Source organism: Choloepus didactylus, chromosome 27 (genome assembly GCF_015220235.1).
Source record: "Choloepus didactylus isolate mChoDid1 chromosome 27, mChoDid1.pri, whole genome shotgun sequence".
In the NCBI taxonomy this organism is placed as follows: domain Eukaryota; kingdom Metazoa; phylum Chordata; class Mammalia; order Pilosa; family Megalonychidae; genus Choloepus; species Choloepus didactylus.
This window is the reverse complement of record NC_051333.1, coordinates 17,526,979-17,552,490: the sequence shown is the minus strand read 5'-3', so window position 1 is coordinate 17,552,490 and position 25,512 is coordinate 17,526,979. Positions and strand designations below refer to the sequence as shown.

The window sequence follows — 25,512 nt, the reverse complement described above, 5'->3', positions numbered from 1 at the left end:
TACTTTCAACTGGGATTGTATGGCCCCAAAGTCTAACATGTATTTTTTCTTGGTCTTTATGAAAAAATTCCCAGATCCTTGTTTTTAAAGGTCATATGATCTTGTATCCTGCCACTTTGCTGTACTTGTTTATTAGCTCTAGTAGCTTTACTATAGTTTTTCCTAATTTTCTACATATAGGATCATGTTATCTTCAAACAGTGAAAGTTTTACTTCTCCCTTTCCAATTTGGATGCCTTTTATTTCTTTTTCTTGCCTAAGTGCTAGAACTTCCAGCACAATGTTGAATAACAGTGATGACAGTGGGCACCCTTTTCTTGTGCCTGATCTTAGAGTGAAAGCTTTCAGTCTGTCCCCATTTAGTATGATGTTAGCTGTTGGTTTTTTCATATATTCCCTTTATCATGTTGAGGAAGTTTCCCTGTATTCCTGTCCTTGAAGTGTTTTCATCAAGAAAGTATGCTGACTTTTGTCAAATGCCTTTTCTGCATGAATTGAGATGATCATGTGGTTTTTCCTCTTTAATATATTGATGTGGTGGTAATCAATTACTACGTTAATTGATTTCCTTGTGTTGAACATTCCTTGCATACCTTTAATAAAACCTACTTGGTCGTGGTGTATAATTCCTTTAATGTGCTGCTGGATTCGATTTTCAAGTATTTTGTTCAGAATTTTTGCACCTATATTCATTAAAGAGATTGGTCTGTAGTTTTCTTGTAGTATCTTTGTCTGGCTTTGATATTAGGTTGATTTTGGCTTCATAGAATGAATTAGGTAGCTTTCCTTCATCTTCAATTTTTTTTTTTTGAAGAATTTGAGCAGGATTGGTACTAATTCTTTCATGACTGTTTGGTAGAATTCACATGTGAAGCCATCTGGTCCTGAGCTTTTCTTTTTTGGGAGTTTTTGATGACTGATTCAAACTCTTTACTTGTGATTGGTTTGTTAAGATCTTCTGTTTCTTCTCGAGTCAATTTTGGTTGTTCTTGCTTTCCTAGGAAGTTGTCTATTTCATTTAAATTGTCTAGTTTGTTAGCATATAGCATTATCTCCTTAATTTCTGTGGGATCAGTAGTTATGTTCCCCCTCCCATTTCTGAGTTCTCCTCTCTTTTCTTTGTCAGCCTGGCTAAGGGTCCATCGATTTTATTGATTTTCTTAAAGAACCAACTTCTGGTTTTGTTGATTCTCTCTATTGTTTTCATGTTCTCTATTTCATTTATTTATGCTCTAATTTTTGTGATTTCTTTCCTTCTGTTTGCTTTGGGGTTAGGTTGCTGTTCTTTTTCAAGTTCCTCCAGGTGAGCAGTTAAGTCCTCAATATTTGCTCTTTTGTCTTTTTTAATATAGGTGTTTAGGGTGATAAATTTCCCTCTCAGCACTGCTTCTGCTGCATCCCATAAGTTTTGATATGTTGTTTTGCATTTTCATTTGCCTCAAGATATTGATTTCTCTTATAATTTCTTCCTTGACACACTGTTTAAGAGTGTGTTGTTTAGCCTGTTATTGATTTCTAATTTTACTCCTTTATGATCTGAGAAAGTGTTTTGTATAATTTTGATCTTTTTAAATTTATCGATACTTGCTTTGTGAACCAACATGTGGTCTATCCTGGAGAATGATCCATGAGCACTTGAGAAAAAGATATATCCTGCTGTTGTTGGGTGCAATGTTTTGTAAATGTCTGTTAAGTCTAGTTCTTTTATCATGTTATTCAGAATCTTTGTTTCCTTATTGATCTTTTGTCTAGATGTTCTATCCATTGATGAGAGTAGTGTATTGAACTCTCCAACTACTACTGTAGAAGTGTCTACTTCTTTCAGATTTGTCAGTGTTTGCCTCAGTTATTTTGGGGCACTCTGGTGCAGTGCATAGATATTTATGATTGTTATGTCTTGATGGATTGCCCATTTTATTAATACATGGTGTCCTCCTTTGTCTCTTTTAATTGTTTTGCATTTGAAGTCTACTTTGTCTGATATTAGTATAGCTACCCCCACTATTTACTGGTTGTTGTTTGCATGAAATATCTTTTTTAAACCTTTCATTTTCAACCTGTTTTTTTTCCTTGGGTCTTAAATGAGTCTCTTGTAGACAACATATCATATAGATGGATTCTGTTTTTTTCATCGACTCTGCCAATCTATGTCTCTCCTTTTTTATTGTGAACTTTAACATATATACATAACAGTGATAACTTTCCAAGTGCAATTTAACACATTTTTAGAGAGCAAATTTCAACTTTGGTCATTTCCATTATTGTAAAATATAAAATGCATACAGAAAGGTGTCAACTCTTAATGTACAGCTCAATAAGCAGTTATTTAGGTAATTTCAAAAATTCTTATGCATTACACTATAACAGTCTCAGTCCCTTCCTGATTATGCAATACAAGGTATATACAGAAAGGTGAAGACCTTCACAGCACAAATGAATGAGCAGCTATAGAACAAATCCCAAAGATGCTATAGCCTTCAGTTCAACCATGTCATTTCCCTCCTTCTAGCCATTCTAGCCATTCCAACACTCCAGCATCCAAAAACATATATATAATTATATAAAGTTCCAGTATTCATAGACCTTTGTTAAATCATCTTGTCTGTTTCTACCCACTCCTTTCACTTAATCTCTTTCTCCATCTTCAGGGGTGTCTTTGCATTGAGCACCCTAACTTGTTCATGTTAAAGGGGGTGTCGACAGTATGGTGAAAGAGGCTGCAACTATGTCTTTCAATACTCTTCCTAGCTCTTCCCGCTCTGGAACACCAGTGATTCTTATTTTGTATGCTTCATGTTGTCCATCATTTTCCTGAGATGCATTTCAAATTTTTTTTATTTTTTTCACCATTTGTTGTTTTGTGCTTTCACTTTCCATTACTGTATCTTCGAGTTCGCTAATTCATTCCTCTATCTCTTCAAGTTTGGTGTTATGTGTCTCAAGGATCTTTTTTATTTGATCAACAGTATCTTTTATTTCCATAAGATCTGCTATTTTAAAAATTTACTCTTGGAAATTCTTCTTTGTGCTCTTCTAAGGTCTTCTTCATGTCCTTTATATCCTGAGCCATGATATTGATGTTTGTTTGTACTTCTTTGATTAATTGCTCCAAGTTCTGTGTCTCCTCTGGCTTTTTAATTTGGACATTTGGATTGTTCATATCTTCTGGCTTCTTCATATGCTTTATAATTTTCTGTTGTTTTGGGCCTCTTGGTATTTGCTTGTCTTGATAGGGTTGTTTTAGAATATGCAGGATTATTTGAACATTTATCTATAATTTGGCAGAGCTATAGCTTGGTGGAGTGCACTTTCCCTGACCTACCAGAAGATGGCACTCCTGATCCACCTTTTATGCTCAAACCGGTTCTCCTCAACTTTGTCTGCATACTGAGTGGGGGTCCATAGCATGTGAAGGTCCAATCAGTGCACCAATTTTCTGTGTGCACTGGGGACTGCCAGCCCTTTTGGTGTGGGGGCATGTCTTGTGCAGTTTGGCAGGGATTCTGCTCCAGGACACAGTTGTTCTGGCCATTCCTGGGGTTGTGGGTGGAGTACCCTGGGGCTGCAGAGCTGGTGTCTCACTTTTCAGCTCAGATGCCCCTCAGTCCCTGTCTGCTGTGGGCTCACAAGTCCCTGGGATTGGGGGAGTGTTCCTTGTACTGCCACATAGCATCCCTGCCTCTAGGCTGTGCACACTGCAGTATTATGTGGAGGAAGGGTCGATGCCATCACAAGCCTGCCAAATCCTGAATTCCCTCAAGGAAGCTCTCGGCTGTGGGGCTGCGAACGGATGTCTCCCAGCTAGATGCAAAGATGGCCACATGGGGCATGGAAAAGTGCCCTTTCTGCATTTGTCTGCCTGCTCCAACCTCTAGTCCCTAGCACAGGGGATCTTGACTGTGGGTCTATGAAGGGTTATCACCCACTCCAGGAAGTGAGGAGGGTGCCCGGGGAGTGGAAGGCTATTCTCCACTGTGCCATCCACCAACTCCAGCTGCTCATTCCCAAGTGATGTAGTGGACCAAACACTCACCCATCTTGATTGCCATCTTTTGATTTCTTCATGTACATACTCATTATGGGTGTAGAAGTCTCTTCCCACCTGGTGGAACCCTGGAACAGCTGTTCTGGGGTGCTTTCTGTCTGATATCTAGAGTTTTTCACAGAGGAGAATTTTGCTCTGTCTCTTCTAATCTGCCATCTTGGATCCCCTCCTATGTCTTTTGATTGAGGAGTTTAATCCATTAACATTTGATGTGATTACTGTAAAGGCATTACTTTCTTCGACCATTGTTTTCCTTTTGGATTTTATATGTCACAACTTCTTTTTCTTTCTTTTTACCCTTTTAGCTACCCTTACTGCTAATCTTCATTTCTACACTCTTCTCCAAACCTCTGTCTCCTGTCTTTTCCTATCTGTCTGTAGCACTCCCTTTAGTTTTTCTTGTAGAACAGGTCTCTTGTTCGTGAACTCTGTCAATGTCTTGTTTATCTATAAATATTTTAAACTCTCCTTCATTTTTGAAGGACAAGATATAAAATTCTTGGCAGTTTTTCTCTTTCAATTTGTTGAATATGTTGTACCACTGCCTTCTTGCCTCCATGGTTTCTGCTGAGACATCTGCACTTAGTCTTATTGAGCTTCCATTGTATATGATGGTTCGCTTTTGTCTGGCTGCTTTCAGAATGCTCCCTTTGTCTTTGACATTTGACACTCTGATTAGTTAGTGTCTTGGAGTAGGTCTACTTGGTTCAATTCTGTTTGAGGTATGCTTTGCTTCTTAGGCCTGTAATTTTGTGTCTTTCATAAGAATTGGGAAATTTTCATTGATTGTTTCCTCTATTATTCTTTCTGCCCTGTTCTAGTTTGCTAATGCTGCTGGGATGCAAAACACCAGAGATGGATTGGCTTTTATAAAAAGGGGGTTTATTTGGCTACACAGTTACAGTCTTAAGGCCATAAAGTGTCCAAGGTAACACATCAGTAATCGGGTACCTTCACTGGAGGATGGCCAATGGCGTCCGGAAAACCTCTGTTAGCTGGGAAGGCACGTGGCTGGCGTCTGCTCCAAAGTGCTGGTTTCAAAATGGCTTTCTACTAGGACGTTCCTCTCTAGCAAGCTTGCTCCTCTTCAAAAAGTCACTCACAGCTGCACTGAGTTCCTTCTCTTTGAGTCAGCTCATTTATATGGCTCCACTGATCAAGGCCCACCCTGAATGGGTGGGGCCATGCCTCCATGGGAATATCCCATCAGAGTCATCACTCACAGCTGGGTGGGGCACATTCCAAGCAAATCTAATCAGCACCAAAACGTCTGCCCCATAAGACTACATCAAAGATAATGGCGTTTGGGGGACATAATACATTCAAACTGGCACATTCCACCCCCTGGATCCCAAAATGACATTATCTTTCCAAATACAAAATACATTCATTCCATCACAATATCACAAAAACTTAAATCATTTCAGTAACAAAAGTTAAGTACAAGATCCTATCAAAATCAATTACAGGCATGGTGGGTTCTAAGGCATAATTCTCCTTTAGCTTTGGATCTATGGACTTAGAACAAGTTACATGCTTCTGATATACAAAGGAGGGACATTCATAGGATAAACATTCCCATTGCCATAAGGAGAAAGAGTAAGGAAAACAGGGTTAACAGGACGAAAACAGTTCCTAAAACCCGCAGGACAAACTCCATTAGATTTCAAAGTCTGAGAGTCATTTACAGAACGATGTTGCATCCTTGGGACTTGAGAGAGCGGGAGCCTAACCCTTCCTAAGGGCCTTTGTGGCAGCCCTTTCCTCTCCAAATGCTTGGGTGAGTGCTCTAACATATCCACACATTGGGGAGACCACCTTCTCGGCCCCACCCTCCTCAAACATCGGGGCAGCTCCCGGATTCCCTTCCATCTCCGGGGCACATGCTCAACCCCTTCAGAACAGTGTGGTGGCAGCCAGGCTCTCCCCAATTCCCTGGAAATGTGCTCCACCCTCTTTGGGACCTGGGATGGCAAAACACTTCCAGAGCATCAAGGGGGAATGCCCAGCCTCAACCTCTGGGGCAAACTCACCCTTTCCATGCCTGTGGGCTGCTCCGCTCTCCCAGCCTGAGACCTCTTGACTCCAGACCTCAACCTCCAGGGCTGTGTCTTTGAATAAATTTTTCCTTCAATTTGTTCCTTGTCTTTCTCCTCCAGTCCCAAAAGGCAATGGCTCTCTCTATAAAGATCTTGCAAAAATTATGTTGGCTTCTCATGAAGCATGCAGGGGTCAAAGCCATCACACAATAGGACTTTCCACAAATCCTTTCTGGATAATTCCATCTCCAATCTTGGCTTGTACTGAAATGGTGGCTGGGTTCCATGTTTGGTTACATTCTCACGTTGGGCTGTAGCTTCTGGGATTCCACCCCCTGGAAGCCTGTAATTTTCCAAGGCATCAGCTTCTGGTTTCTTTGAATCCAAGAGTTCAGTTCTAAGTTGATTTCTTTCCGCTCACATTTTACTATAAGCTGCAAGGAGAAGCCAGGGTACGTCCTCCACATGTAGTCTGGAGATCTCCTCAGCTAAGTATTCCAGGTTGTCGCTTTCAAATTCTTCCTTCCATCTGACACCAGGACTCAATTTTGCCAAATTCTCTGCCACTTTAAAACAAGGATTGCCTTTCTTCCAGTTCACAACAACAGATTCATCATTTCTGCTCAAGGCCTCGTCAGAAGTATCTTTAGAGTCCATATTTCCACAGTCTCTTCAAAGCAGTTTAGGCCTTTTCTATGAAGCTCCTCACAGTTCTTCCAGAATATTCCTCTTATCCATTTAAAAAGCCTTTCCAACATGTTTGTATTTGCAAACTCAGCAGCAAAAGCACCCCACTTCTCTGGTACCAAAATCTGTTCTAGTTTGCTAATGCTGCTGGAATGCAAACCAGAAATAGATTGGCTTTTATAAAAGGGGGTTTATTTGGTTACACAGTTAACAGTCTTAAGGCCATAAAGTGTCTAAGGTAACACATCAGCAATTGGGTACCTTCACTGGAGGATGGCCAATGGTGTCCGGAACACCTCTGTTAGCTGGGAAGGCACATGGCTGGCGTCTGCTCCAAAGTTTTGGTTTCAAAATGACTTCCTCCCGGGACATTCCTCTCTAGGCTGCAGTTCCTCAAAAATGTCACTCTTAGTTGCACTTGGGATATTTGTCCTCTCTCAGCTTCTCCAGAGCAAGAGTCTGCTTTCAATGGCTGCCTTCAAACTGTCTCTCATCTGCAGCTTCTGTGCTTTCTTCAGAGTGTCCTCTTAGCTGTAGCTCCTCTTTAAAACATCACTCACAGCTGCACTGAGTTCCTTCTCTTTGAGTCAGCTCATTTATATGGCTCCACTGATCAAGTCCCACCCTGAATGAGTGGGGCCATGCCTCCATGGGAATATCCCATCAGAGTCATCACCCACAGCTGGGTGGGGCACATTCCAAGCAAATCTAATCAGCACCAAAACATCTGCCCCACAAGACTACATCAAAGATAATGGTGTTTCGGGGACATAATACATTCAAACTGGCACATTCCACCCCCTGGACCCCAAAATGACATTATCTTTCCATATACAAAATGCATTCATCCCACAACAATATCACAGAAACTTAAATCATTTCAGTAACAATAAGTACAAAATCCCATCAAAATCAATTTAGGCGTGGTCAGTCCTAAGGCATAATTCCCCTCTAGCTGTGGATCTGTGAACTTAGAACAAGTTATGTGCTTCCAATATACAAAGGAGGGACATTCATAGGATAAACATTCCCACTGCCATAAGGAAAAACTGAAAAGAAAACAGGGTTCACAGGACCAAAACAGTTCCTAAAACCTGCAGGACAAACTCCATTAGATTTCAAAGTCTGAGAGTCATTTACAGAACGATGTTGCATCCTTGGGGCTTGAGAGAGCGGGAGTCTAACCCTTTTTAAGGACCTTTGTGGCAGCCCTTTCCTCTCCAAATGCTTGGGTGAGTGCTCCAACATATCCACACATTGGGGAGACCACCTTCTTGGCCCCACCCTCCTCAAACGTTGGGGCAGCATCCAGATTCCCTTCCATCTCTGGGGCACATGCTCAACCCCTTCAGAACAGTGTGGTGGCAGCCAGGCTCTCCCCAATTACCTGGGAATGTGCTCCACTCTCTTTGGGGCTTGGGGTGACAGAACATTTCCTGAGCATCAAGGCAGAAGGCCCACTCTCAACCTCCAGGGCAAACTCACCCTTTCCACACATATGGGCTGCTCCACTCTCCCAGCCAAAGACCTCTTGACTCCAGACCTCAACCTCCATGGATCTGTCTTTGAGGAAATTTTTCCTCCAATTTGTTCCTTGTCTGTCTCCTCCAGTCCAGACTGGCAACAGCTCTGTCTATAAAGATCTCACAAAAATTCTGTTGGCTTCACATGAAGAATGCAGGGGTCAAAGCCATGGGACAATAGGACTTTCCACTAATCCTTTCTGCTTAACTCCTTTTCCTATCTTGGCTTGTACTGAAATGGTGGCTGGGTTCCATGTTTGGTTACATCCTCATGTTGGGCTTTAGCTTCTGGGATTTCACCCTCTGGAAGCCTGTAATTTTCCAAGGCATCAGCTTCTGGTTTCTTGGAACCCAATAGTTCAGTTCTAAGTTTATCTCTCTCCAATCACATTTTACTATAAGCTGCAAGGAGAAGCCAGGGTACATCTTCCACACATAGTCTGGAGATCTCCTCCACTAAGTATTCCAGGTTGTCACTTTCAAATTCTTCCTTCCATCTGACACCAGGACTCAATTTTGCCAAATTCTCTGCCACTTTAAAACAAGGATCAGCTTTCTTCCAGTTCACAACAGCAGTCATCATTTCTGTTCAAGGCCTCATCAGAAGTATCTTTAGAGTCCATGTTTCCACAAACAGTCTCTTCAAAGCAGTTTAGGCCTTTGCTATCAAGCTCCTTACAATTCTTCCAGAATATTCCCCTTATCCATTTAAAAAGCCATTCCAACATGTTTGTATTTGTAAACTCAGCAGCAAACGCACCCCACTCCTGGTACCAATATCTGTTCTAGTTTGCTAACACTGCTGGAATGCAAAACACCAGAAATAGATTGGCTTTTATAAAACGGGGTTTATTTGGTTACACAGTTAACAGTCTTAAGGCCATAAAGTGTCCAAGGTAACACATCAGCAATTGGGTACCTTCACTGGAGGATGGCCAATGGTGTCCGGAAAACCTCTGTTAGCTGGGAAGGCACATGACTGGCATCTGCTCCAAAGTTTTGGTTTCAAAATGGCTTCCTCCCGGGACATTCCTCTCTAGGCTGCAGTTCCTCAAAAATGTCACTCTTAGTTGCACTTGGGATATTTGTCCTCTCTCAGCTTCTCCAGAGCAAGAGTCTGCTTTCAATGGCTGCCTTCAAACTGTCTCTCATCTGCAGCTTCTGTGCTTTCTTCAAAGTGTCCTCTTAGCTGTAGCTCCTCTTCAAAACATCACTCACAGCTGCACTGAGTTCCTTCTCTTTGAGTCAGCTCATTTATATGGCTCCACTGATCAAGTCCCACCCTGAATGGGTGGGGCCATGCCTCCATGGGAATATCCCATCAGAGTCATCACCCACAGCTGGGTGGGGCACAGTCCAAGCAAATCTAACCAGCACCAAAACATCTGCCCCACAAGACTACATCAAAGATAATGGCGTTTGGGGGACATAATACATTCAAACTGGCACATGCCCCTTTTCCCTTCTCTTCTCCTTTGGAATACCTATAACACCTAAATTCATGTGCCTCATGTTGTCATTCAGTTCCCTGAGACCCTGCTCATATTTCTCTATTCTTTTCCTTCTCTGTTCTTTTGTGTGTAGGATTTCAGATGTCCTGTTCTCTAGCTCACTAATCTTTTCTTTTGCCTCTTCAAGTCTCCTGTTGTATTTCTCCATTGTGATGTTCATCTATTCTATTGTGTCTTTCATTCCCATAAGTTCTGTCATTTTTTTTTCAAGCATTTGAGTTCTATATAGACACCCTGTGTCTTCTTTATATCCTTCATCTGTTTTTCCACATTTTCTTTCAACTCATTGATTTGATTTAGAAGATTTGCTTGAACCTCTTTAATTAGTTGATTCAAGTCCTGAATCTCAGTTGAGGTGTTAGTTTGTTCCTTTGACTGGTCTATATCTTCATGTTTCCTTGTGTGACATGATTTTTTGCTGTCTAGGCATCTGATTTTCTTGCTTAGTTTATTCTGGAGGTTGTTTTCTCTTTTGCCTAGGGTTTTCTTGTTGGTTTTTGTTCCAATTTGCTAATGCTGACATTTTGTAAAATACCAGAAATGAGTTGGCTTTTATAAACGGGATTTCTTTGGTTATAAAGTTACAGTCTTAAGTCAATAAAATGTCCAAGGTAAGGCATCAAAAATAGGGTACCTTCACTGGAGAAAGGTCATTGGCTTCCAGAAAACTTCTGTTAGCTGGGAAGGCACATGCTGGTGTCTGCTTGCTCCCAGGTTGCATTTCAAAATGGCGTTCTCCAAAATGTCTGCATCAGCTTCCAGTGGCCATCTTTAAAGTGTCTGTCTCAGCTGCAGCTTCTCTCTAATATGTCACTCTCAGTTGCTCTCCAAAATGTCACTCTTAGCTTCTCTGTTCTGTGTGTGAACAGTGATCCAATTAACACCTACCCTGAATGGGCAGGGTAATACCTCCATGGAAATTATCCAATCAGACATTTCACTCACAGTTGATTGAGTCACATCTCCATGGAAACACTCAATCAAAGGATTCCAATCTAATCAACACTAATACGTCTGCCCCCACAAAACTGCATCAAAGATAATTGCATTTTGGGGGACATAGTACATCCAAAATAGCACAGTTGTTTTAATCTATATCTGTTCTTTGTTTCTCTTGCTGGCCAATTGTCAGATTGGCACTGCCCCCAGTCTTCCCCCCAAAATCAGGTGCCCATAGTGACCTGCCTCAGTGATGGGAGGTGGGCCCAGGAGACCCCAGCAAGTTCACTGTGTTTGGCAAAACAAATATGCTGGCTTCCAGTAGTGCTCTGTTTTGCTGATCAGCAAGACCTGGGTTTGTTTTAGAGCCCTGCTTTAACAGTTGGGTCTTCCATATTTCTCAGCCAAGATATGGCCAGGTTTCTGCACAGGGCATGTAGACCAGCTTCTTGGTCCTAAGAAACAGTTTGGAGCATCTTTTTAAGTCTTACAATTCCCTTGCACCTTCTGGTCTGTACAGCAGATGGCACTGTTCAGTAACGTAATTGTTCTCAGAAGCTGCTTTGCCTCTGAGCACAGGCTGCATGTGTACTAGTGAGCTGAAACTGTGGTATTCCCATGCTTTCACTTTGCTGGCCCAAATCTGGCTCGATGTGGGGCTGTGTTCCTCACTCCACCAGTGGAAGAGGACTCCCCCAGCTGACCCAGTCCTCCAGCCATCCCCCAGGCAAGGAAATGGCTGCCTGCTGCTGCTTCCCTCCAGGGTGAGGGAAGGACTTTCAGATTCAGAGCTGGAAACACAGTCTCTGTCTACCTTTTTCAGACTCTTTTGTCTCTCACTGACCTGAGCCTTGAAACGTCCTCCCCTGTCCCCCAGATCTTCAAACAATGGGGGCATGTCTTACTGCTGTGAGATATTTTATAACCTGTGTCCTTGTAGGAGAGGTCACATCTGCTGCTTCTGTGACTGTCCCATGCTGGGACTGAGGGGGAGGGCAGAGGACCAGCTGGTTAGAGATGGAAGATTCCTACCTGTTATTTCTTCTCTTTCTTCAATTTGGCATTTGTAGGGTTCTTCTCCAGTCTATATCCTCCTCCAGAGTTCGGAACGATTTATAATTGTTCTTTTTCTTTCTTTGAATCTCTGGAGAGAATTTGTCAGTAGCTGTTTACATTGCCATGTTGATGATGTCACTCCCCATGTGTAGCTTTTTAAGAAATTACCGAACTGTTTTACGAACTAGCTGTATAATATTACATTTCTACATTTCTTCATCCTTGTCAAAACTTGGCATTGTCTCTAATTTTGATTATAGACATCGTAGTGGGTGTGCAGTAGTATCTCATTGTGGATTTTTTTCCAAGTTGTCATATGACTAGTTTATTCCTTTTTTAAATTGGAGAAGTTGTGGCTTTACAGAACAATCATGAATAAAATACAGAATTCCCATATACCACCCTATTATTACCACCTTCTGTTGATGTGCTACATTTGACACCATTGATGAAAGCACAGTTTTATAGTTGCACTATTAACTATAGCCCATGGTTTAACTTTTAACTGATTGTGCCGTGCAGTTCCATGGATTTAAAAAATTTTTTTTTTACTCTATTACCATATATACAACCTAGCATTTCCCCTTTTAACCAAATTCAGATATATTTTTCAGTACTGTTAATTATGTTCACAATGGTGTGCTACCATCACCACTATCCATTGATAATACATTTCCATCCTTGCAACATTTTCAGCTTTAACTTCCCATTCCCTGTCCCTACCTCATCCCCTGGTAACCTATATATTAGATTCTGACTCTATGACTTTGCTTCTTCTAATTGTTTTGTATCAGTGCAGTCATACAATATTTGTCCTTTTGTGTTTGGCTTATTTCACTCAACATGATATCTTCAAGGTTCATACATGTTGTAGTGTGTATCAGGACTTCATTCCTTTTTTATGGCTGATAACGTGCCATTATATGTATATACAATTCTACTTACACATTCATCAGTTGATGGGCTCTTGGATTGCTTCCATCTTTTGGCATTTGTGAATAATGCTGCAATGAAAATCAGTGTGCAAATATCTTAGTCCCTGCCTTCAGTTCTTTTGGATATATACCTAGTAGTGGGATTGCTGCCTATCCTTAACTTTCTGAGGAACTGCCAAACTGTCTTCCACAACGGTGGCACCATTTTATGTTGCCGCCAGCAATGAATGAGTGTTCTATTTCTCCACATCCTCTCCAACACTTGTTATTTTCTGTTTTTTTTTTTTTAATAGTAGCCATTCTAATGGGTGTGAAATGGTATCTCCTTGTTTTGATTTGCATTTCCCTGATGGCTAATGATGTTGAGCATCTTTTCATGTGCATATCTGCTTTAGAGATATGTCTATTCAAGTCTTTTGCCCATTTTTTAAATTGGGTTGCTTGTCTTTTTTTGTTAAGTTGAAAAATTTATTTATTCTAGATATTAAACCTTTATCAGATATGTGGTTTCCAAATATTTTATCCCATTGTGTAACTTGTCTTTTTACCTTTCACATTAAATTCCTTTGAGGCACAAAAGATTTTAATTTTCACAATGTCCCATTTTATCTTTTTTTTTTTTTTTTCTTTTGCTGCTTGTGTTTTGGGTATAAAGTCTAGGAAACTAGTGCCTAATGAAAGGTCCTGAAATGCTTTCCTACCTTTTCTTCCATGAGTTTGATAGTTCTGGATCTTATATTTAGATCTTTAGTTCATTTTGAGTCAATTTTTGTATATGGCATGAGGTAGGGGTCCTTCTTTCTTTTGCTAATGGAGATCCAGTTTTCCCAGCATTATTTGTTGAAGAGACTGTTCTTTCCCATTTGAATGGTCTTTGTTCTCTTGTAAAATATCAGTTGGCCATAAATATGAGGGTTGATTTATGAGCTCTCAATTTGATTCCCTTGGTCTATATGTCTGTCCTTGTGCCAGTACCATGATGTTTTGATTACTGTGGCTTTGTGATAAGTTTTAAGTTTAGGAAGTGTAAATTCTCCAACTTCATTCTTTTTCAAGATGGCTTTGGCTATTTGGGGCCACTTACCCTTCCATGTAAATTTGGTGATTGGCTTTTCTATTTCTGCAAAGGTTGTTGGAATTTTGATTGTGATTGCACTGAATCTATAAATCATTTGGGTAGATTTGACATCTTAATGATATTTAGTCTTCCAATCCAAGAACATGGAATGTCCTTCCATTTATTTAGGTCTTCTTTGATTTCTTTTAGCAATGTTTTGTAGTTTTCTGTGTAAAAATCCTTTACATCCTTGGTTAGAGTTATTCCTAGATATTTGCTTCTTTTAGATGCTATTGTAAGTGATTTTTTTTCCTGATTTCTTCTTCCAATAGTTCATTGATTGTGGAATGAAACACTACTGATTTTTGGGTGTTGATCTTATATCCTGCCACTTGGCTGAATTCATTTACTAGCTCTAGGAGCTTTGTTGTGAATTTTTCAGGATTTTCAGTATCATGTCATCTATGAGTAGGGAAAGTTTTACTCCTTCCTGTCCAATTTGGACACTTTTTTTTTTCTTTTTCTTGCATAATTGCTCCTCAAGAATTTCAAGTACAATGTTGAATAACAGTGTCGACAGTGGGCATTCTTGTCTTGTTCCTGATCTTAGAGGGAAAGCTTTCAGTCTTTTATCATTAAATAGGATGTTAGCTGTGGGCTTTTCATATATATCCTTTATCATGAAGAGGACGTTTCCTTCTATTCCTGGTGATCTACGTGTTTTTATCACAAAGGGGTGCTGGATTTTCTCAAATGCATTTTCTGCATCAATTGAGATGATTGTGTGATTTTTTTTTCCTTTATTGTGTTAAGGAGGTGTATTACATTAATTGATTTTCTTATGTTGAACCACCCTTGCATACCAGGGATAAATCTCTACTTGATCATGGTGTATAATTCTTTTAATGTGCTGTTGGATTCTGTTTGCTAGTATTTTATTGAGAATTTTGCATCTATATTCACAAGAGATATTGGTCTGTTGTGGTATCTTTATCTGACTTTGGATTAGGGTGATGTTGGTTTGTAAAATGAATTAGAGAGTGTGCCCTCCTGTGCCAGTTTGACTATATTATGTCCCCCCAAACACCACTGTCTTTGATGTAATCTTATGTGGGCAGACCTGTCATTGTTAATTAGATTGTAATTCTTTGAGTGTTTCCATGGAGATGTGCCCCACCCAACTGTGGGTGATGACTCTGGTTGGATAATTTCCATGGAGGTTTTGGCCCGCCCATTCAGGGTGGGTCTGATGTGAATTACTGGAGCACCATATAAGATCAGACAGAAGGAGCAAGCTACTCAGCCAAGAGGGACACTTTGAAGAATGGACAGGAACTGAGAGAGAAGCTGCAGATGAGGGACAGTTTGAAGATGGCCGTTGAAAGCACACTTTTGCTCCAGAGAAGCTGAGAAAGAAGAAACACCCCAAGAGCAACTAAAAGTGACATTTTTGTGGAACTGCAGCCTAGAGAGGAACGTCCTGGGAGAAAGCTATTTTGAAACCAGAACTTTGGAGCAGACACCAGCCATGTGCCTTCCCTGCTAACAGAGGTTTTCCGGACACCATTGGCCATCCTCCAGTGAAGATACCCAATTGCTGATGTGTTACCTTGGACACTTCATGGCCTTCAGACTGTAACTGTGTAACCAAATAAACCCCCTTTATAAAGCCAATCCATCTCTGTTTTTTGCATGCCGGCACCATTAGCAAACTAGAACACCTCCTCTTCAAGTTTTTGGAAGAGTTTGCATAGAATTGGAGTTAAGTTTTCATGGAATGTTTGGTAGAATTCTCTTGGGAAGCCATCTGGTGCTAGACTTTTCTTTGTTGGGAGGTTTTTGATGACCGATTCAATCTCCTTAGGAGTAACTGGTTTGTTGAGATCTATTTCTTCTTGAGTCAAGGTAGGTAGTTTTTGTGTTTCTAAGTATTTGTCCATTTCATCTAGGTTATTTAATTTATTGACATACAGTTGCTTATAGTTCTTCTTATAGTCCTTTTATTTCAGCAGTGTTGGTGATAATGGTCCCCTTTTCAGTTCTGATTTTCATTACTTGTATCCTCTCTTTTTTGTTCTTCATCAGTTTTGCTAATGATTTGTTGATTTTATTGATCTTTTCAAAGAAGCAACTTTTGGTTTTGTTTATTCTATTGTTTTTTTTTTTTATTCTCTATTTCATTTATCTCTGCTCTTTTATCATTTCCTTTCTTCTGCTTGCTTTGGGTTTAGTTTGCTCTTTTTTATCTAGGTCTTCCAGTTTTGAAGTTAGGTCTCTGATGTGAAGTCTTTCTTCTTTTATAATGTATGCATTTAGAGCTATAAACTTCTCTCTCAGCACTGCCTTTGCTTTATCCCATGTATTTTGGTATATTGTATTTTTATTTTCATTCACCTTAAGATATTTCCTAATTTCCCTTGTGATTTCCTCTTTAACTCATTTGTTGTTTAAGAGTTTGTTGTTTATTCCCACATATTTGTGAATTTTCCATTTCTCCCTCTGTTTTTAGATTTCTAGCTTCATTCTGTTGTGGTCAGAGATGATACGTTGTATGATATCTTCCTGATACCCTGATTAAATGTCTCTCTTTTACTCTAGTAATTCTCCTTGTCTTCACATCTATTTTGTCTAATATTAAGTTTTCCATTTCTCTTGTGGTTATTGTTTGCATACTATATCTTTTTCTATCCTTTTACTGTCAATGTGTTGTGTTTTTGGATACAATATGTGTCTGTTGTAAAAATCCCACTGTTGATTGGATATTGCTTTTTAAATCCAGTCTGACAATTTCTTCCTCTTGATTGGAGTGTTCAGTTTGACCATATTTAATGTCATTATTGATATGATTGGATTTAACTCTGCCATTTTGCTCTTTATTTTTTGTATGTCTCATGTCTTTTTGTTCCTTTGTCCTCTTTTATTGCCTTTTAATGGATTGATGAATATGTAAGTGTACTTTTAATTCCTCTCAATTTTTCTAATTCTCTTTTTTTGAGTTATTTCTTAATGATGCTCTATGAATTAGAATATGGATTTTAATTTATCACAATGTATTGCCAATTAATATTAAATTAATTCCAGTAAAATATTTTGCATACTGTAAAGCTAACATTGTTTTGTTATAGTTATTGCTTTTTACAATCTTTGAGGGAAATTAAGAGGAGAAAAGAGAAGTATATATTTATTTAACATTTCATATTTACCCACATGTTTATCATTATCTATGCTCTTCAGTTCTTCCTATGGATTTGAGTTGCTGTCTGGTGTCAGTTCTTTTTTAGCCTAAAGGACTTACTTTAGCATTTCTTTTAAGGCATGTTTGCTAGCAGATCTCTTATTACTTGTTAATCTGGGAAAGTAAATTTCAGTTTTGAAGGATAGTTTTTCAAGAATAGAACTCTGTAATAGTTTTTTTTCTTCTAGCCCTTTGAATATGTCGTTTCCACAGCTTTTTGACTTCCATTATCTCTGATGAGAAGTCAGCATTAATTATATTGTTTTTCCTTCTGTACAGAAAATTTGAGTCATTTTTCTGTTGCTGTTTTCAAGATTTTCTCTTTGCCCTTTTTTCCAACAGTTTGACTATGATATTTCTAGCTGGGGATGTCTTCATGCTTATTTTTCTTGGGATTTGTTGCGCTTGTTGGATCTGTAGATTAATGTTTTTCATCAAATTTGGGAAATTTTGGCCATTATTTCTCCAGATTTTTCCTGCTCTTTTTTCCTTTCTCCTTCCCATAGGTTTCTGTGGCTATGTTTGCTTTTTCTTCAATCTTTTTTTTCACCTTGTTCTTCAGTTTAGATAATTTCTATTTATCTATCTTCAAGTTCATTGGTTCTGTAGCAAATTTAAATATGCTGTTGTATTTTTCCAGTAACTTTGTAATTTCAGTTGTTTTGCTTTTTAATTCCAGACTTTCCTTCTGGTTCTTTTTAATAGTTTCTGTTCTTTATTAAAATTTTCTATTGTTGGGTCATTATTATCACATTTTCCTTTAGTTATCAGTGTTTCCTTTAGTTCTTTGAATGTATTTATAATATCATTTTGAAGTCTTTTTTTCCCCTAAATCATCATCTGGGCCCACTCAGAGACACTTTCTATTGACTGCATTTTTTTCCTGAGTATAGGTCCCTCTTTCCTGTTCTTTGATAACTGGGAATTTTGGATACTATATTGTAGCATCTTTGGTTTCTGATTATATTTTCTGCCTAAAGATTGTTTGTTGGTAGTGCTCTTTGTTTATTTAGTAACTTTTTTTTACTACCTCTGTGGAATACGTCTCCCATATGGGGATGATGTTTCTGTTCAGTTTTTTATTTTATTCTTGTGTTTATTTTTAGTTCTGAGATGTCAGCCTTGTGCCTGCATAGCTTAGTGGTCTGCAGTGATTGACCATAGATTGAGCTCAAAGACCTAGAGCCGGTAAGGCTTCCATTCCAGTGGGTAAGCATGTGGGTCACGGAGCACATTCAAAATTCAGGCAGTTTTCAAGTCTTTCCCACCTTTTACTTTTCACTGGGCTCTCTTGTTTCTCTTCTGTACCTGGGTGCAGACTCCTTGTGTATGTAGCATGGGTCCCCTCCAGTCTTTCCTGATTGTACCCACAGCTTTCCAGTCAGCCAGGGTTGTGTGGAGAGCTTATTAATCCCCTCTCTAGCCATCTCATTTATGGGGTCTCCATGCTAAATTTCTTTCTATTCTACCAGCCTGATTCTTGTCCCAACAAGGCCTGCAACCCAGGCTAGCAGAGTTGCTGGCCTTCTCTGTTCATTTACCACCGAGATCACTACTTTTATTGACAGCTCCACTGGGCTTGATTTTCCCCTTCTATTCCAAATCAAGTGAGCTTCCTCCAGCAGCAGCAAAACTAATGGTTTCATGACTTGTGCTTGTGTAACTACCACACCAACCAGACTGCAGGATGGGAGGGGTGAGACAGCTCCAGGCAATAATGCCACAGAGTCCCACTCTTCTTTCCCAGATTTCAGTGTTTCTCATGAATGAACTTTTCTCAATTTAGTGCATGCTTTTGGTTGATTTGGTTGGTATATCCCCTGAAAATTTTTAGTCTGTTGGATAATGTGAAAACAAGTCCTTGATATGGGATTTCTGTATTGCAATAGAACAGTGGCTGACAAATTTTTTCTATAAAGGGCCACATAATAAATATTTTTAGTTTTCCAGGCCATATGCAGTCTGCCACATATTCTTCTTTTTAAATTTTACAACCCTTTAAAAATGTAAAAATCGTTTTGTATGGCAGACATACAAAAATATATCATGGGCTGGATTTCATCCACTGCGTGAGTTTGCTAACTCCTACAGTAGAAAATGTAATGTGCAAAGTGAAATGAAAAATGGGTCTTGGGGCAGATGTCTTAGTGGCAGAGAGGGGTGTATTTTACTTAAATATGGTAAAATAGTCTCAGCAACCCTACCTTTGACTATTCTCTCTGAAAACTTTCTTTCTTCATTAGGATCAAAGCAAGAAATTCAGCTGTGTCCCTCCTGCCCTCTGGCATTCCCCAGTGAGCAAGCCCTCAGCCAGCATGTGTGGCTCAATCATCTCCCTCAGATATTTTCAAGTTTATGTGCAGAAAATCATCTCCATCCAGGAAAGCAATATCCAGGAGATCAGAAACAGCAGCAGAAACTACTCTTTGACAAAAGCTGCTCAAGTGACAAAGCAGAAGTTCAAAGGAGAGAAGACTCCAAACACTTGTTTGGGAGATTAAGGAAGAGTAATATTTCAAAGGCATTCTCCAGCTCCCGTGAAGAGGAGCCAGTAAGGTCCAAGGAAGACATCACATTGCTGGACGTAGGGCCTGGCCCAGAACAGAGGACAGATCTTAAAGAAACAGACAAAGTTTTTAATGATTTAGAAATCTCTGGATTTGGAGCAATGAAATGTGGAGGAGAATTTGGGCTGGGCTTTATCAAGAAGTCAAACGTACTCAGCCTTCAGAAGACACACATTGGAGAGACAGCTTATATGTACAGTGAGTGGGAAAGAGGCTTTAGCAGTATGTCAATCCTCATCAAAAACCAGAGGACACATTCTGAGGAAAAGCCTTATGTGTGCAGGGAGTGTGGACGGGGCTTTAACTGGAAGTCAAACCTCACTGCACACCAGAGGACACACTCAGGGGAGAAACCTTATGTGTGCAAGGAGTGTGGAAGAGGCTTTACTTGGAAGTCAAATCTCTTTACACATCAGAGGATACACTCAGGGGTCAAACCTTATATATGCAAGGAATGTGGGCAGAGCTTTAGCCTGAAGTCAAACCTCATCACACACCAGAGGGCACACTCTGGGGAGAAGCCTTTTGTTTGCAGGGAATGTGGACATGGCTTTCGCCAGAATTCACACCTCATCAGACATCTGAGGACACATTCAGGAGAGAAGCCTTATGTTTGCAGAGAGTGTGAGCAAGACTTTAGTCAGAAGTCACACCTTATCAGACACCTAAGGACACACACAGGAGAAAAGCCTTATGTATGCACAGAATGTGGGCGTCATTTTAGCTGGAAATCAAACCTCAAGACACACCAGAGGACACACGCAGGGATTAAGCCTTATGTGTGCCTGGAGTGTGGGCAGTGCTTTAGCCTGAAGTCAAACCTCAACAAACATCAGAGGTCACACTCAGGGGAGAAGCCGTTTAAATGTAGGGAGTGTGGGCAAGGCTTTACCCGGAAATCAACCCTCATTTCACACCAGAGAACACACTCAGGAGAGAAGCCGTTTGTATGCAGGGAGTGTGGGCGAGGCTTTAATGATAAGTCAACCCTCATCTCACACCAGAGGACACACTCAGGGGAAAAACCTTTCATATGCAAGGAGTGTGGTAGAAGGTTTAGTCAGAAGCCAAACCTTTTCAGGCACAAAAGGGCACACTCAGGTGATATGCTCTTTGTGTGCAGGGACTGTGGACAAGGCTTTTGTGATAAGTTAACTCTTATTACACACCAGAGGGCGCATTCAGGGAGTAAGCCTCATGTGTGCAGGGAATGTAGGCAAGGTTTTAGCCGGCAGTCACATCTCATCAGACACCAGAGGACACACTCAGGGGAGAAGCCTTATGTATGCAGGAAGTGTGGGAGAGGCTTTAGTCGGAAGTCAAACCTCATCAGACATCAGAGGACACACTCAGGATAGAAAGCTTTGTGTACGAATATAGTGAAGCCTTTAGCCAGAAGTCACATTTAATTGGATACCAGAATACACACATAGGGCAGAGAGTCTTTTTTTAGGGAGTTGGGCTGTAGCTTTAGTAGTAAGTTGGCCATCGCCAGACACCAAACCAGAGGCGTCTTATATGTGGCAGGAGTGTGCATGAAGCTGTAGCAGAGTCGGAAACCATGGTTCACCTGAAGGGGCTTCACTGGCCCATTTCTAGGAGCTCTGGCTTTCCCTGGCTGGTATGGTGAGTTGTAGAAGGTCACTCAGGTAACTTGATGGAGGGAGTACTTTTAAATAGGTTGAAATTAGGGAATAGAGATGATTCCAGATTCCAGTGTCATTTCCCATGTATATTTAAACACTCCTTCCATAGTTAACCTAGATGTTACAGAAATGACTGCTAGAACTTGTCTCTTTTGATGTCCATCTCACCTTCTATCTGAGAAAGACACTTAGCAGACAACCTCAGAGAGAGTTTGAGGAATGGTGAATTCATGGGGACAGGGTTAGTGCAAGGATAGAAGAGGATTTTATTATGCAGAGGGCTGACAAGTGAGAAAGATCAAAATGTGCTTGCTCTAGGTTTTGGGAAGTGTCCATCTTTTGAAATACCCTAGCTTTGCTCACTTCCTGGGCTTCTCTCCTCTTCCCAGGTTGAGTCTGTACTGAAGATATTTTTATTGACTGGTGTATTTGGACTAGAAATATATTCTGTGCTTTTATGAAGAAAACATATAAACACATGCAGAAATAGAAAACTAAATCACTTTCTATTCTCCCTTGAATTACCATCCAACATCTCAGAGGTAATTCTTTTGTTTGAATCTATCCAACCGCTGTAAAATATATCATACTTCTGGTCGGGAATTCTCTCTTTTTGAAAATCACAGTGTTACACAGATTAATTTATAAATCCCATTTTTTTTTCATGGAACTTAACTAAATAATTCTGAATTTTATTTGGAAAATAAAATTTCCAAGAATGCGCAAGACAATATAGAAACTTTCTAATGACATATGTCTTTTTGTCCTGATAAAGGCATTTAGAATAGTTCTCAGAATCATCTAACAAATAGAAAACAAACCCATCTATAGATGAGCATTTAGAAAATGTAATGAATCAGTATTTTAAATTAGGGAGAAAATGGTAAGTACAAAACACAATGTTTGGAATACTGGTTATCACTTTAGGGAAAATTTAGGTTCCTAAAGTCTCATTATACAAAGGAGTTAGTATTTAGGGAGTTAAGACAACCCCAGTTGGTATGAAGTGTAGGAGCCTTAATCTGTGTTCAACTTCTAAGTAAACTTGAGTAGAGTGAGCAGAACCTTGTGAAAAATTATCACATATTAGCCTAGATGGAGCAGTTGGCATGGCCTGCCCTTCTTACCCCTCCTCCATGGCAATTCCTAGGCTAATTTTTATACTCCTACTCAAAAGAAAAATACCTTTTGAGTTTTCATCCCACTGAATTTTAGAATTTCATAATTCTTTCTCATTAAATCATGGCACAAAAATAAGGTTTCCAAAAATTAAGTACTTCTCTTAACTGTTTATTAACTTTTAGAAAGAGTTAACATAATTTTCTCAGTTTTCAACTAAAATATTTTGCCTTAAATTGTTTAAAACTTTAAACAAGAAAAATTAGAACAGAACTGCTACATAGAAACTCAAATAGATTCAAACAGATACAAACCCTAGGAGACAGTTTCTATAGGACAGGAACCAAACAGAACTGGAAATGTTCTGAGAAAGGGAGAGAAAGACGCACTATCCCTTGGCCCAGTGTCACCAAACTGTACTAGTAGTTACTGTATTTTTCATCACCATACACTTGCAGTAAAAAATGCCAATTTTGCTTAAGACTGTTTTACTTAAAGCAGTAAAAATTAATTTTATTAAATCTTGACCCTTAAGGACATATTTTAAAAATTAAACTTCTAATTTTAAGATTATTGTAGATCACATGCAGTTGTAAGAAATAATATAGAGATCCCATCTACCTTTACCCTCTTTACTCCAATGAGTAAAACATCTTGCAAAACTGATGTTGCTCTTTAAGAGTGTACATCATTTTCATATCTTTTTTTTTTCATTTTCATATCTTTTTAACATTCTACATGATGAAATGGGAAATGCACATAAAGCCAGTCTGCACACTGATGTATGATAGGCTGTTTCAAGAAAATGCATTTCTGTGATTGAGTTGTGGGCTAAATAGGCACTTTTTTATGGGCACAGTTTTTATTTGAAACCAATAAACTATGGTTATTCATACTTAAGTATTTGGTAGACATTTTCTTTAAAATGAATGAAGTGACTTAAAAAAACAGTAGTTTTTGCTAATTTGACTTTCAAGAACAATATTTGAATTTTGGGAAACAAGTATCTGCCACTGTGAGCTTGAGAGCTTCTCAATACTTCATCTGTTGTCATCACAAAGGATGAAGAATGGTGGTGATATCAATGAGTGTGATTTTGTAATTCCATATAATGAAATGTATCAACACTTGGAAGATCTGCCTAACTCCTTGAACCTTAATTTTCCAAATGATCTATGTATGATGCTGCAAAATGCTGCATGGATAAAAAATCTTAAAGTATGTGAAAAACAAAGGGATTTTAGCTTAACAGATCAGGTTCAGATTCTACATTGCAAGTAACCTTTGAGAAATTACCACTTGTTGACTTCGGGCATAGTTTCAAAGAATAGTATCCACAATTATCTGAAAAGACACTTCTCTGTGTGAGGCCAGATTCTTTTCATGTATCTCAACCAAAATAACATATGGCAACAGATCAAATGCAGGAATATATATACTAGCTGTCTATTATGAAATAGATACATTTATGTAAAATACAAAATATAATAGCCTTCTAAGTTTTTTGTGGAAAATATTCAAATCTGAGTGAAAGTGAAACAGTTAACTTTTCACCTTTAAATCTGTTATTTCCAGAAGTGTATGGTATATATCACACAGTGAGCAGTACTTGACACACAAACCAGAAAAAAAGCTGTATGTCATAATATCTAACATATTATTAACATATATGCTTTAGTATTATTTAACTAGGCATAGAATAAAATTACCAAATAAACCCAAAAAATGCAAATAAAACACTTGTTCAGTCTCAATGACACATGTAAACCTACAGTCTGACATATGTTGTTTCATCTAGACAAACTGCAGGAACCTTGGGGCATATTCATTTCTAGAACTAAATTACATAATTACTAAATCTCTATGCTGTGGCTCTGTCTTCCTTTTACTGTATGTCACTTTCTTTCTTAATATTCTTACCAATTCTTTTCTGTTTTTTATCAAAGCCACTTTGCACTTTTAATCATCTTTTCAGTTTGTCTTATTTTGTATTTCATTAATTTCTGTTTATAACTATTAGTATCAGTCTAATTTCTTTAAATTTATTTTATTGCTTTTTCAGTTGTTTAATCATAGTTCAATTTATTTATCTTCCTCTTTTGTACTTTTCTTCTGGAAAGCAGTATATCTCTAAATGGCCTATAATTTCCATTCCTATTTTCTCTTTAGGCCAGTAATCACTATTAGTGAGTACTTATAAACAGCTAGATGTATTTACTCATTTTTTCAGTCCCCTAGCATTTAATTTTATTTTATAGTATTGTTGCCAGTTAATGTTTTTTGTGATTTCTCTCATTTTTAATTCATAAAGTTGTTTTCAAATCTGAACAAGCTCTGAATATTGTGTATTTTTTTAAAAAAACTTTCTATTGTAGTAACAAATACACAACACAAAATTTCCCACTTTAACCACTTTCCAGTGCACAGTTTTAAATACATTCATAATATTGTGCTACCATCACCATTTCATGTATTTTAAAGCAAATATTTAATTAATGTGTAAATGTGTGTATATCTACATTAATGATAATATACAAAATTAAACCATAATTTGTTTATGTTGATGTTTTTCTACATATTTACCTTATTAGTGTGCTGTTGTTTGATAATAATGATCTCTTTTCATTTTTATTATTTAATTTTAATGTATGGTTAACATGTAAAATTAGATCTCTGATGTAAGTATAGATTAATTAATATTAATAGAACAAACACTGATATATCCACCCCAACAGAAGAAATAAACCTTATTTATTTTTCAAAACTTGATACTTCCATTTCCATAAGCAGTAAAATAAATTTACAATCATATTAGGAAATATTTGTCCATATATGTCTATCTGATTTTCTTAAATACATTTCAGAGCTATTACATTTAGATCTATAGACGTTATGACACTGTCTGATGGATTTTTCCCATTTCAAACTATGAAGCAACCCCAAGTCCCATTCAATGCTTCTAATTAGTCTCTCTATATTGCTGCACCTGCCTTTTTTTGGTACTATTTGCTGTGGATAGCTTTTCCCCAGTTCTTTATTCATCTTTTTTTAAAAATTCAGTTTTATTGAGATATATTCACATACCATACAGTAATCCATGCTGTACAATCAGCTGTTCACAGCACCATCATATAGTTGTGCATTCATCACCAC

General features: G+C 38.7%; 1 protein-coding gene across 1 annotated transcript in view; it reads left to right on the top strand.

The window, feature by feature from the left end:
* The window catches only part of ZNF875 (zinc finger protein 875), a 38,804-nt gene extending 13,720 nt beyond the window's left edge, over window positions 1–25,084 (top strand). Inside the window, exon 5 of the mRNA XM_037820225.1 lies at window positions 19,271–25,084. Within this exon, the coding sequence (XP_037676153.1) occupies window positions 19,271–20,952 (1,682 nt within the window). The 3' untranslated portion in view covers window positions 20,953–25,084. The remainder of the gene's footprint in view (window positions 1–19,270) is intronic.
* The last annotated feature ends 428 nt before the right edge of the window (window positions 25,085–25,512 follow it).